This window comes from Pteropus alecto, unplaced genomic scaffold, assembly GCF_000325575.1.
Source record: "Pteropus alecto unplaced genomic scaffold, ASM32557v1 scaffold68, whole genome shotgun sequence".
NCBI lineage: Eukaryota > Metazoa > Chordata > Mammalia > Chiroptera > Pteropodidae > Pteropus > Pteropus alecto.
The window spans coordinates 8260149-8272835 of NW_006441386.1; the positions used below are offsets into that span (position 1 = coordinate 8260149).

The 12687-nt window shown below is 58.1% G+C and overlaps 1 protein-coding gene across 1 annotated transcript in view; it reads right to left on the reverse strand.

Annotated features, from left to right (window-relative positions):
- Positions 1 to 968: 968 nt before the first annotated feature.
- COL26A1 (collagen type XXVI alpha 1 chain) overlaps positions 969 to 12687 on the reverse strand; it is a 139978-nt gene continuing 128259 nt past the window's right edge. Inside the window, exons 5-12 of the mRNA XM_006918582.2 lie at positions 12552 to 12650; positions 11747 to 11899; positions 9697 to 9777; positions 8857 to 8909; positions 5062 to 5097; positions 3796 to 3843; positions 1974 to 2058; positions 969 to 1204 (exon numbers count right to left, since the gene is read on the reverse strand). Of these exons, the coding sequence (XP_006918644.1) occupies positions 1044 to 1204; positions 1974 to 2058; positions 3796 to 3843; positions 5062 to 5097; positions 8857 to 8909; positions 9697 to 9777; positions 11747 to 11899; positions 12552 to 12650 (716 nt within the window). The 3' untranslated portion in view covers positions 969 to 1043. The remainder of the gene's footprint in view (positions 1205 to 1973; positions 2059 to 3795; positions 3844 to 5061; positions 5098 to 8856; positions 8910 to 9696; positions 9778 to 11746; positions 11900 to 12551; positions 12651 to 12687) is intronic.

Consider the following 12687-nt stretch of genomic DNA (forward strand, 5'->3'; position numbering starts at 1 on the left):
GCTTTGCGTGGCCTTGAGGGCTATGGTCTGAGCTACTCTGGGGCACTGGGGACCTGGGGGTCTGCTATAGAGCTGCTTGGGCCCACAGCCCTGCGGGTGGGCACGTCTCTCAGCGGCAGGGCCTGGGACTCTGGCAGCCCTTCTTTCTCTGCTTCATCAAGGAGACATTAGACTTGCCATGTAACACAGAAGTGGCCATCCTTACAGATTCCCGGAGAAGGGTAAGGCTGCATGCGATGGTCCCTTGAGGATGCACAACCCCCATTAAATCCCGCCTCCTCCCGGCTCAGGGGTGGGAGTACCCTGGTGGGGATGGGTGGGCTCAGAGAGCTTAGGAGGTGGCAGCGGGCTATGCCAATCTGGCTGGAGGGCCCTTGCACCTCCAATGCCCCTCTTAGCCTGGGGTCTGCATGGCCATCACGGGTTTATTCAGGTTCTCCTTGGCCCCAAGCCAGGGGAAGGGAGTCAAGGAAGGAGGCCCAGGGCTCTGCCCTTCTCCCTGCTGGCCATTCCAGCCTCCCCGCAGCCCGGCACCCACCCTGTCTGAGTTTCCTACGATGAGGGGAAGATGGCCAGGTAGAGAGCTCAGAAACCGAAAAGCCAGGGTTCAAATTCTGCCCCAGCCCTCCATGGTCCGGTGGTGTTGTAGGTTATTTATCCTCTCCAAGCCTCTGTTCCCCATGCAAAGTGGGGATAACAAGCCTACCTCCTAAGGGTTAAATAAGACAATGTAGGGAGAGCTCCTTGGACAGGCGGAGGTGTCACAGGGACTCAGTAAATGATGAGTATTATGATTATTCTCACATCCCGCCCAGCCCACCCAGACTCTGTCTTCTGCAGGGACAAAGACAGGGCCCCTCTGGACCTTGCCCCTGGAAATTCCATCTGTCCCCAAGGCCCCCAAGCCCTGCGAGCCAATGTCCCTGATGATGATCCATGCCTGGAGCCCAGTCCCGCTAGGGGTGTCTTTGGGAACCAGTGGCGGCACAGGCTTCAGGGCTGGGTCTCTGGTGGGGCCGGGCATGTCCTGGAGAGCTGGGCCCTTACTTCCCGCCACTGGCCCGGCCAGTGCTCTTCTGCACAGGGTTGGGGCCGAGCAGGGCAGCAAGGGAGCCATCGGGTGGAGCCCCACCACGCTTCATCTTGAGGTTGGCTTTCAGGGCAGCGTCATGGCCAGAGCCCCCCTCTGGGGAGGCCAGGGGATCTGGAAGGAGAGCAAGAGGGTGGGCCTTGGGAGCACTCAAAGGCATCTTTGTTTCTGGTCCCCAGTCAGCAAAGGATGCACTATGCCCAGCAAGGACAGGGCTTTCTATTCCTCATGCATTCATTCACTCATTCACTCATTCACTCATGCATTTATCCATTCATTCACCCACTCGTTCATTCATTCATTCATCAGCAAATACTGACCAAGACTGAACTGTAGGCCCTGCAGAGGCTCCAGTCACCACCTTACCACCAGGGCCTGCCGGTGTGTCAGGGAGAGATATGGAAACCCCACCCCATGAGGGAATAGAAAGCTCTTCAGAGCACTGTGAGGAGAGAGGAAGTTGGCCTCACAGAGTAAGAGAACTTGGAGCAGGTCCTGAAGCGAGAGTTGGTGTTTACCAAGCAGAGGGGCTGGCGTGAGCAAAGGCATGGCAGTGGGGTGGGATGGGGCCTGGGCAGACTGGGTGGTGGCTCTGTGTCACTGGGCACCAGGCTATCCTGGAGAGGGACTTTAGGACTTGATGCACCTAAATGTCAATCATAGGCAGCAGGGAGCCACTGAGGGTCCTTGAAGAACAGGGTCAGACTGGGGTTTGGGGAAAGCTCTCTGGCAGCCAAGTGGAGGGGTCATGGAAGCGGGGAGATCAGAGACAGCCGCAGCTGCCATGAGGGCAGCAGGGACTGCGGAGTGGGCACAGAGGTAGATCCCTAACTTGGTGGCCAGCTGTGGGCCCACCCGTCCCCAGGCCCTGGTCTCTACTCACCATGGATCCCAATCATGTGCTCCAGGATGAGGACTCTCTCTGCCAGGATCTTCAGGGCTTCCCGCAGCTGCTGCACCCCCTCGCCCTGGTGGAGAGGAAGGGGCCAGGGTCAAGGCCGTTCTGCTTCGGTATATGTGTTGTCCCAGCCCTCCCCATTCCTACCTCTTCCCTCCTGTCACCATCATTAACAGCCATCATCCACTTTGTACTAGGGATGGCATTCAAATTCTTGTTTGAAGACAAAGAACCTGAAGCACAGAGAGGGTAACCTCAGCTTCCTGTGGCCACACGGCCTGGAAGTGGCCAACTGACACTTCACACACAGACCTGTCCCCTTGAGCCTGGGTTCTTCCTGCTCTGCAGCCGTCTGACTGCTTCCCCTGTGTGACCGACTTTTCAGAAAATACCCTGCCTTGGGCAGAGCACCGAGCAGGGGCCAAAGGTGGGGAACTTTGCTGGTTTCCTTCCTAGCACTGCCCACCTGAGAGCCCCCTGTGTGGCCACCCTGGCTAGTAAAGGGGAAGGTAGACCCATAGCTTCTGGAGTGCCAGCAGGAGGGCTCAACGATGGCAAGTCTGCATATCTGAGACCTGGCCGACACTTAGGCGAAGGACCTTGTGTGCCCGGACACGCGAATGAGCTAACTTACTGAGAAGACAGGTGTCAAGGCCACTTTGAAAAGAAAAGTGGTGGTGGAGGGACAAGTCTCTGCCTGGAGACAGCAACAAAACAGGCACCTTTTGCTGGTATAACATGACAGCTGTCATGACATTCAGATTAATTTAGCTTAAAACAAAACAAAAGGAAACCAAAAAGCATCTCACTGGATTACAGGAGTGAGGTCTTCCCACAAGGGAACCAAAGTCCAGCAGAAGCTGTGCTGTGGGCAGTATCTGGGATGGGGGTGTCCCAGTGAGAGCAGGGGTCCACGCGGTCCAGGCTGAGCCCCATGTTCCTGGGCCACAGGTTTTATTTTTATAAAATGGGAGGGGGGAGTCACAGGTACCCTCTCAGTCTGGCATCGCGAGCGCCCTGTGATTCTGCGCTTCTGTCCCAGCACCCACATCTTCCTCCCACTGCCTCCTGCGCCCACCACAGTTGCTCTGGTTCTAGCATCTTCCCCCTTCTCCAGTCCCACAAAGACCTCGCCTGATACCCCTATGCTTGGAACCTCCCTGAATTCACTCACTTAAGCGGAGCCACGTGCCCACTCAGGGAATTCTTATTCTCAGCTCACAAGGCCTTCCCTACTGGCCCCACTGCCTTCACCCCCTTTATCCATCATCCCAGTCCCTAACGCTCCTGCTCCTCCCAGAAGGCAATGGGTCCACGTGGCCGAGCCCTCGCCTGGCCTGTGTCCCTTCCGTCCTGCCCAGGCCCCCGCATGCTCTCATCCTCACTCCCTTATTGTTCTGTCTCACATCCATCAGCCTTTTGTCCACCTGCCCACGTATCCTTCAGTCCACCAACCCGTGACCCGTAGGCACATCCATGGGCCAGACGCTATTCATGGGAGAGTCTCGTCCCTGGAGAGGAGCCCTGCAGCCTGAAGCCTCTTCCGCAGGTCCACAGCTCCTCCTGCTTTCTCCAGCAGGGTCTAGCTGTGGGCCAGTCTCCCTAATTGTGCTGCCCCCACTGCAGAATCTTCACACTATGCTACAATTAGTCACTATTTCACTCATTTGTCTCTCGTGCTGGGCTGGGATCACTGTCCGCCTGGGTTCAGGACCGAGGGGTGTCCGTACAGATCTGTTGGGTACGCGCTCTCCCACTCAGACACAGCCAAGGGGGTGGGAGTAAGCACGGCCCACAGCATGGTTACCTCTGCGGCAGCTTTCTCTTCTGCTTCCCCCTTCCCACCAGGCTCACCCTAGAAGAAAATCATGCGGTCAACAGAGGGTGCGGGGTGGGGTGCGGGCTGGGGTGAGCAGAGCGGGAGAGGGCCAAGGCTCTGGTCCCCTACACAACCTGGCATGGGAGGTGTCTCAAACTGGCTTTAGGGGCTTAACTCTGCTTCTGGGGCAGGAGGCGGGGTCTGGAGTGGGGCCCCGCGGGCTTCTGTCTTTGCGCTTTCGGGGATCTCTGGACTCTGCTTCCCTGCCTCTAAATCGGGGCCGGCCTCACGATGACACCTGCTGCTGCTTACTCCTCCTGTGCGACCTTGATTGAGCGAGGCACTGTACCTCTGTGCCTCGGTGTTCTCATCTCCAAAATAGGGTAATAATTGTATCTACCCCATAGGACTATTAGAAAGATAAAGTAAATCAACATAGATAAAGAGCTTAGACCGGAGCCTGGCGCCTGGAAGTGCTGTGGAAGTCTCTCCTCTGTGGAAGTTGTCATACATTACTAGACAGAAGCCCAGGAGGAGCCATGGCTTTGGAAGCTAATGCTCCTGGGTTTAAATCTTGGCTCTATCAATACCTTGCTGTGTGACTTTGGAAAAGTTACTTACCCTCTCTGAGCTGCCCGTTCTGGCAAACAGGAATAAAAAAACATGGTCTCCCTGGGTCACTGTGAAACTTAAATCCACTATGAAGAGCATCTCCGCTGTATGCAGCACATAGTAGGTGCTCAGCAAAGATCATCACCTTCCCCCGCCCCCCTACCCTTGGTAAGGCTTAGGCACAAAGGAGGTTTCCCTGCCTAGAGACAGGAGTTCAGACTCCTGAATTCTTATTTCTAAGAAGGGAAATTAGAGGTCAGCGGTCTAAGCCTCCTACTTCTGGGAGGTCAGAGAAGGGAAAGAACACTCCATCCAGGTCACACAGCATGTTAACCCAGGGGTCTGGGTTCCGTGGAAGACACCTCAGGATTCTCACCCAACCCCCGCTAACAGGAAGTTTCTCAGTCCTTGCTCACATTCCCAGTGAGGGGGCTCCCTAGCTCTCAAAGCCACCCCTTCTCAACTTGGGCCGTTGGGACGGGACTCAGGTTGTCCCTTTCTCTCCTCTGCTCTGTGCTCCCACATTTGGGGAGGCTGTGGGGCTGAGCTCAGGCAAGGTCACCCGGGACAGACGCCACCCCCTCCTCCCATATCAGAGCCCACCGCCCTAGAAGTGGCCCATGTACACAGCCCCACACTTACAGATGGCCCCGTCGTGCCCCGTTCTCCAGCCAGGCCCTGTAGAGAACCAAACGAGGTAGATTGGGCCTTGCCTGCCCCCACCAACCCCTCAGTCTTTCCCTCACCCTCCCCTTTCACTGGGCTCTGAATTCGAAAAATAGGAGTGGAAGACAATGGCGTGGAGGAAATGGAAAGGCCACACTTGGGGACCTCCCAGGTCCTGAAGCCGCCCTCCTCTGGCTCCTCAGTGAGCCTCAGCTGAGCCCTTGGTCTTCTTACCTGTGGAATGGGGCAGCGCCCCATCACCTGGAGGAGGGGAACAGATGGCAAAGCACACCTCCTCCCCACACGTGAGAGAACGGTTCTCAGAGACTGAGCGACAGCGAGGGTTCCATGGGTGGGCTCCCGTCAGTGCCGGTGCCCCGGGGAAGGCCCCTGGAGCCCCAGACCCAGAGGCCCAGACCCCCGCCTTCAGCCGTCTTCCGACATCTCCGCCAGGCCCACCAGGAGGCACCGCACTGCACCTCTGCCAAGTGGAACTCCTGTACTTCATATCTGCCCTTGCCCCACAGTCAGACTCCATGGTCCTCCCAGCGGCTCTAGCACACACCTGGGAGCTCACCTGCCCTTTCCCTCACTCATCAAATTCATTCCATCAGCCAGACCTGTCAGGTCGACTTTCTAAATATGTCCGTTCACTCGGCCACTTTCACTGTTACCGCCTTAATGTAAGGCGCCTTCAAGTCCCCTGTCTGCTGCTGTGGCCTTCCCCCTCATCTCCCTGCTCCACCCCCCACCCCGTCTTCCATTCCTCCCACAACAGCCAAGGAGCCTTTTAAAGATGTAAATCAGATGATGGACTCTCCTTCCCTGACACTCAGAGTTCTCCTTCCGCGGTGACAAACTTCAGCCCCATGGGTAAGGCCCGGCCCATTTCGCCGCTTCATCTCTGCTTCATCTCATCATAGCACACGCTCCTTTGCTTGGCTTGTCCCAGCCTTTTTCCTGCCTCAGACACTTTGCACTCACTCTTCCTTCTACCTGGACTGCTTTTTCTTGGCATCTTTGCATGGCTGCTCCTCTGGTTCCAAAATGTCTGAGACCCGAGGAACCTCTTCACGTCACAGCTCTTCTGTCGCAGCAGGCCCCTTCCCAGTTACTCTGTCATCCTGCTTCATTTAGTTCTTTCATGACGCTTACTCACTTTTCATTGTCCGCCTCCCCCATTAGACTGTCAGCTACCACTGAGCCAGTCCCGATGTCCCTATTCCTGTGTCCAGTACTCTGTCTGATGCAACTGAGGCCCCAGGAGATGTTTGGTTCATAAAGAGCATTTATTAAGGGTCTCCTCAGGGCCTGGAATTTCCTATCTATTATCCCCTCGATCCCTCACGATGAACCTGCCTAGGAGGGATTTTTATCCTCATTTCATAAATGGAGAAACTGAGGACCAGAGGGGTCAGTGACTTGCTCAGGGTCACCGGCTAGAAATAGGCAGAGCTAGGCTTCTAACCTCAGCCTATCTGTCCCTATCAGAGGAGAGAATAGGGGCCACCTGGTCCTCCATCGTTGTCCCTTCTCACTCCTGTCTGACCCGGCTCTAGGAGGACCCCCACCCCCAATCCTCAGTGGCCTTGACTCCTTGGCAAGGGAAGGAAACAATGGCTGGGTCACCGGGCTGGCCCCATCGTCCACAGTGAAGCCACAGTCCGGCCCCTCTGTGGTGAGCAGAGGAAGCTGGTGGTCCTTCCGACACTGTCAATATTTGGGTTAACCATGGAACCTTTCTCTGCACCTGCCATATGGGGGCCTGGACAGGCCCTGGCAAGGCCCTGGGTCTGGGAAGGGGCTCTTTGGGTCCTGTCCACTGGGGCCCTGGAGAGCCAGGGACAGGCCTGGTGTCCTCTGGCATCCCATCCCTGGCCATAGGTCCCCAGCCTTAGAAAAGGACCACAGTAGTGATGTAAGGGGTCAAGATGCCAGCAGCCCAAAGACCCCTCACGTGGATGCCTGGTCATACCCTCTCGACGGGGGCTGAATGAGCAGTTTAGACTTGGTTCCTTTGAACCTCCTTGGAATCTTGCAGACACGGGTCCCCATGAGGATATGGTCTGCACAGCCACTTGAGGCAGCCCTGCCCACAAGGGCCCGGAAGACCCTAAAAACAGACTGGCAGGATAAGGCTACCCCCAAGCACCCACTGCATTCCTGGCAAGGGCCGGAGGCAGCTGGAGAAGGCCTGAGAGGCCTAGGGTTCCAGCTCTGCTCCCCGGCCGTGTGACTCTGGCAAGTGACAACTTCTCTGAGCCTCCACTTCCCCATCGCTGCTGGGGTTAAATGATGGGATCCTTGGAAGCAGTTGGCATGAGCAGGTGGGGGCGGGACTGGTAATACCGCGTCCCTGACCTCACCTGTTGCTGTGAGCTAAAGCAGCAGGAGGGCCCCGCTGCACAGAGCTCCTGCAGCGTGCATGAAGCTCCGCTGGGCTTCTCTCCCCCAGCCGTCCCCTATGGTTCCCTGGGCCTCTTGGTCACTGGCATTCCCTCACCTGCCCCCAACCTCTCTCTCCAGGGCCTATGTGTGGCTGGGGGCAAAAGAGGCCAGGAGGGTACCCTGGGGTGCCTGGCTCTGGGGCACTAGACTTTCAGCTTACCTGGCCCACCCCACCTGACTTAAGAGCAAATCAGGCCTGGGGACCTCCCAGGCCCTCTGTAGCCCCGGCCCCATGCCAAGCTCTGCCCACATCACCCTGTCTGTACTGCATTCACTCTCGCTCTGCCCTATGCTCTGTGCAGCAAACCGCAGTTAGAGCTCCTGTCCACCCCTCTCCACGGGCCATGCATCAGCCAGCCCTTCTCCTTCGGGAGGAGCTGTGTCTTCCTGGTCTGAAAATATACAGTGGGGACAAAAGCCAATCAGAGTGTGGGACACCAGTTCTTTGAGGTCTAGAATGTAAGCTTAGGGGGCTGGGGTGCAGCCCCAGGGCCTGCTGTTGTCAGATGGAGGGCTGGCACCCTCCCAGAGCTTGGGCAATATTTGTCAAGTGATGAATGAACTTGTGAGACTCCCCAGGTCCCAATGCCCACGGGACCAAGGCCCAGATCCACACTCCTCACATTGTGGAGGCCACCTCTCAGCAAGCCTCCAGCCCCAGAGCCAGAGCTCCAGGACAGCAGAGCCCTTGGTCTGGATGAAGCCTGGGGAGGGGGCTGCAGGAAGCTCTACGCAGTAGGACATCCCCAAACACCACCTTTCCTGCCCGCACTGGACATCCTGGGCCCTTCCTCCTCCTCCGTGTGATTTTCCTCCCAGGCCCCTGGGTTCCTGCAACACAAGGCACTTCTGCCTGGCGTTTCATTTCTCTTTTACTCCCTGTAACAATCTGTGAGGGAGGCCCTGAGCTCCCGGGCTCAGCTGCCGAGGAAGCCAGAGCCCAGAGACGCTGCCTTTTAGCTCAAGGTAATACAACTGGAAAGGCAAAACAAGCTAGGGTTGGGGCCACCCAGTCAGGGGTTGGGGTGCCCCCTCCCACATAGGCAATACTCGGGGAAAAGGAGTGATAGGGTAGGGTGGACATTCATTGATGTTGGCCTCTCTGGGTCTCAGCTCATCTATGGAACGGGAAAGATGCTAATACCTCCCTGGCATAGAGGAAATGAGCAGCAAAGGACGCTGCTGCTAATCAAACCAGAATCCCACGCTTAGCTGCCCCTGGGCTGGTTCCTTCCTGAGCAACTCCTGCAGGGAAAAAGCCTGGCTCCTCCTTTCCTAGGGAGCCAATGCCCCCTCCCCTGTCAGAAATGGGAGAGACCATACCTGGGATCCAGGTGCACCTGGGGGTCCTGGGGGACCATGTGGTCCAGGGGGACCTGTAGGCAGAGTCACAGATGGTCACCTGGGGCCAGAGCAGCCCCCAACTCCCATCGGCTTTGGAGAAAGAAATTCCCACCCTCCCACTCCAGCCCCTGCCCTGGGGCCGTCTCCATGGGCAGCAAACAGAGGCTGGGTGAATGAACGGCGGGGGAACACGTACTCTCCTGGCCTCCCTTGCCCATTTTCAGATCAGACAGGGGTGTTTGTTTATTAAAGTGTCCCAGGGACCTGGAACACTGCCTAACAAGTAGGACCATGCTCAGTGAATATTTGTTATTTGTGTATAAGAGTAAATAAATGACAGGAGTGAGTGAACTGGGCCTAGGAACAACCACACAGCGGGGTGGGTGGGGCTTCACCCAGTAAGGGTCTGTGGAGGGTGGGAGTCAAGCCAGACCCAGACTCAGCCCATTGGGCCCCAGGGCCAACCCTTCCCCCAGGGTCCCTGGCCTCCTGGCTCTCATAGGCACCTGCCCTACCTGAGCTGCCTCTGTGCTGACCCCATGCTCTCTTTGGCCCTGGGCCTCTATGCACTCCAGTGCATCCCCCACCCAAGAGTGTCAGGAACTTGGGGTTCCCGTATCCAGTCCTATAGGCGAACTGCCACTTGGAAGCCAGGAACCTTACCTCAGGTCACATAGCAGGTTAGGGCAGACTAAGTCCCTAGCACCTTGCCAAGGCTGCGGGCCCCCTAATGGCCCCTTCGAGGTCCCTTGACCCAGGCCAAGCTCCAGAGGGGGTACCCAGTCCAGGTCAGCCTGTGCTGCTGCCCTCTGCACTTACCTGGAGGCCCGGGGGGACCCCGCGGCCCTGGGACGCCCGCCAGCACCGTGTCCACGGCAGAAGCCAGCTGTGAGTCTCCATCTGTGGGAAGAGCAGATGGCCTGTGACCCAGCAAGGTGGAGCTGGCAGAGCTGGGAGGCTGTACCTAAGACCCCTCAGAGCCGGAATAGGCACCCCGGTCCCTGCTGGGCCTCACAACACCCCTGGCAAACAGATGCTACTGTTCCCACGCAGAGGCCAGATCAAAGGGCCGCGACAGCCCAGTGGGCTTCATATAAAGATAAATTCCTTCCTGAACATTCCAGGCCCTTAAGACTCTGGCCCCACCTCGCTTACTTCCCCAATATCCCAGGCTGGCACTCTCTGCCAGGCTCCACCCCACATGCCTGTCCTGATGTCCACAGCTGGCTCACCCCTTTAGGGTCTCTTCCAGGAAACCCTTCCTCCTCAAGGTCTGAACTGCCTCCATCAGGGCCTGGTCTGTCTACTGGTCTGTCCTGCGACCTGGGTTCCTCCGGGACGAGCCCCATGTGACTGTGCCCTGCCCTTTCTGAGAGCCAGGCCCAGGGCAGCCAGCCCAGGAAATGTCCAGGGTGAGGGTGGCTACCTCTGTCCCTCCCTCCACACACAGAACCCTGGACTGCTCTTCTGTAGGTTCGAAGCAGGTGGGCCCCCTGCGGGTGCTTGGTCCCCACCAGCTGTTCCCGCTGGGGCATCCCCCCTCTTTCCAAACGTTCACATCCCAAAGGCTGCCCTCCCTTGGAGACCTCAGGGCTGGCGTTCTGTCTGGGCACTGGTGGTGGCAGGCTGTGTCAGACACAGGACATCATGCCCGGGCCAGAGCAGCCTGTAGCCTTTGGATGGCTTCTCGTGGCTCAGGGGTGCGGGCTGCTGGGCCCTGAAACCCCCAAGTTCATTACAAGCACCACCTGTGTTCTCTCCCTGCTCGGGGGGGCATCGCCGAGCCCACCGCGGGTGAGAAAGCTGAGTGTTCAGTGAGATAACACTCACGCCAGACGCCCTGTGAGAGCCAGGCCCCTCCCCAGGCCCCTCCCCAGGCCCCGGCCTGCTAGGATGGCCCCTGCACCCACTGAGGGCACCCTAGGACCTCCAATTCTCTTGGGAATGAATCCTCCCTCCTGGCATAGGCACTGGCTGGGGGCTGTGTTTTATAGGCCCAGAGCAACTGCAGCAAGGAATTTTACTACCCCTACTTTACAGATGGAAAAGCAGGCTCTGAGAGGGCAGTGCGACTCAGGCCCAGGCCTTAACGCTCAGGTAAGGGCTGTGCTGCCTGGGGAGACAGAAGCGCCAGCAGGGCAGGGGCTGGGGTTTCTCTAACAGCTGACCAAGAGGTCCCGCTCCCCGACGGTACCCAGGATGTCACCAAGCCATCCCCTCTCCTCAGACTTTTAAGTCAGTCCTGTCAGTTGCTTCTTATAAAACCCTTCCCAAGTTGCCCAATGCAACTAACAAAAACGATGCTCCCCACAGGACGGAGGCTCTCTCTGCCTGGCTGGTCTGCCTCACTGTCCCTCAGACCCGGGGTTCCCGTCTACTCTCTGGGCTTCCGCACGTGCACGCGGGTGTTTCTGGGTACTCAGAGGTACCCTCTTGCGCTAGCCAGTGGCCCCTGAGGGCTTTAAGTTTATTTTGCTCACTGCTGTATCCTCAGTGATAACACATAGTAGGTACTCAATAGACATTTGTTGGATAACCTGCAGTGAGGGGATTGGTGACAAGGAGATGCAATAATGGATGACCTCAATGGTGCTGCCATCACCAGGAGGAGAAATCGAGGCCAGGCCAAAGAGCAGAGTGATCTTGGGGGGTTAGGACCCCAGGGGCAGGAGCTGAGCACCACAGTCATGTTGGTGCCAAAGTGGGGTTAGGAGGACAGTACTGGTTCTCCCCCGCCTGGTGGAGCCCACTCCCAAGCCGATGCCCCACTCACTGACGGGTCCCTTCTCTGGCTCTTCTGGGGAGGGCTTATCCCTTAGCAGACGGTGCAGCTCAGGCCTGCCCCACTCCCGCCCTTGTTGACACTCACTGTCCTTGTCGGTAGGTGGCTGCAGGGAGTAGAGGACGCCTTGGGGGCCATTTGGAGGGAGGCCCGGGCTGCCTGCTGGGCCGGGGGGGCCAGGGGGTCCAGGGCGCCCCATCTCTCCAGGAAGCCCGCGGGGCCCTGGTGGCCCCAAGAGGCCTGCAATGGGTAGAAGAGGAGTTACGTGAGGGCTGGGCCTGGCAGCCAACATTACTGACAGGAAACAGGCCTTAAAAGGGACAGGGTTGGCAAGGGTTGGTGGTGGCCTCTAGACCACAGGCTCCCTGGAGGGCTGTCCTGGAATGTAAGTGAAATGGCTTCTCCTTCCCGGCCATGCAGAGGGAACCCTGAGACATCTGGGTGGCAGGGGAGGGAGGCAGGGACAGCTCTGGCCTGATGCCCTCTGCCCCCTCCAGGGACCTCAGCGCTGGGGCAGGAGCACCAAGGGGGCGGCCAAGCTGACCAGGGGTCACTCCCCTGTAGAACCCAGGAGGACTTGGGGGCTCTCTGGAACTGTTGTTTAAATGACTGAAAACAACACCCAGCCCCTAGCAGCCCCACCCTGATGCTGGAACCCACAGCTCCTGGAGCCTTCCCTTCTTCCTGCAGCCTAGGGTGAGACCAGGCCCTAAGTGCCTGGGATGGGTGGCAGTTAGGGTGCTGGCAGAAGTAAGTGAACTCGGAGCCACCCAAGGTGGTAGTCATTCACCCCAGCAAGACCAGGGTGTATGGGGTGTCTTGCTTGCTCCGAAAAGGGAGAAACCCCAGCCCCCGTCCACCAGTGGACAAAGGACGAAGTCAGTGTCCTTACCGGGAGGCCCTGCTGGGCCCTTCTCTCCTGCCTGGCCCCGGTCACCTTTGGAGCCTGGGGGACCTGCAGGCCCTGGTGGTCCCGTCTGCCCTGGGGGCCCTGGGGAGAGAATGAGATGAGGCCTGAGAACATCGGG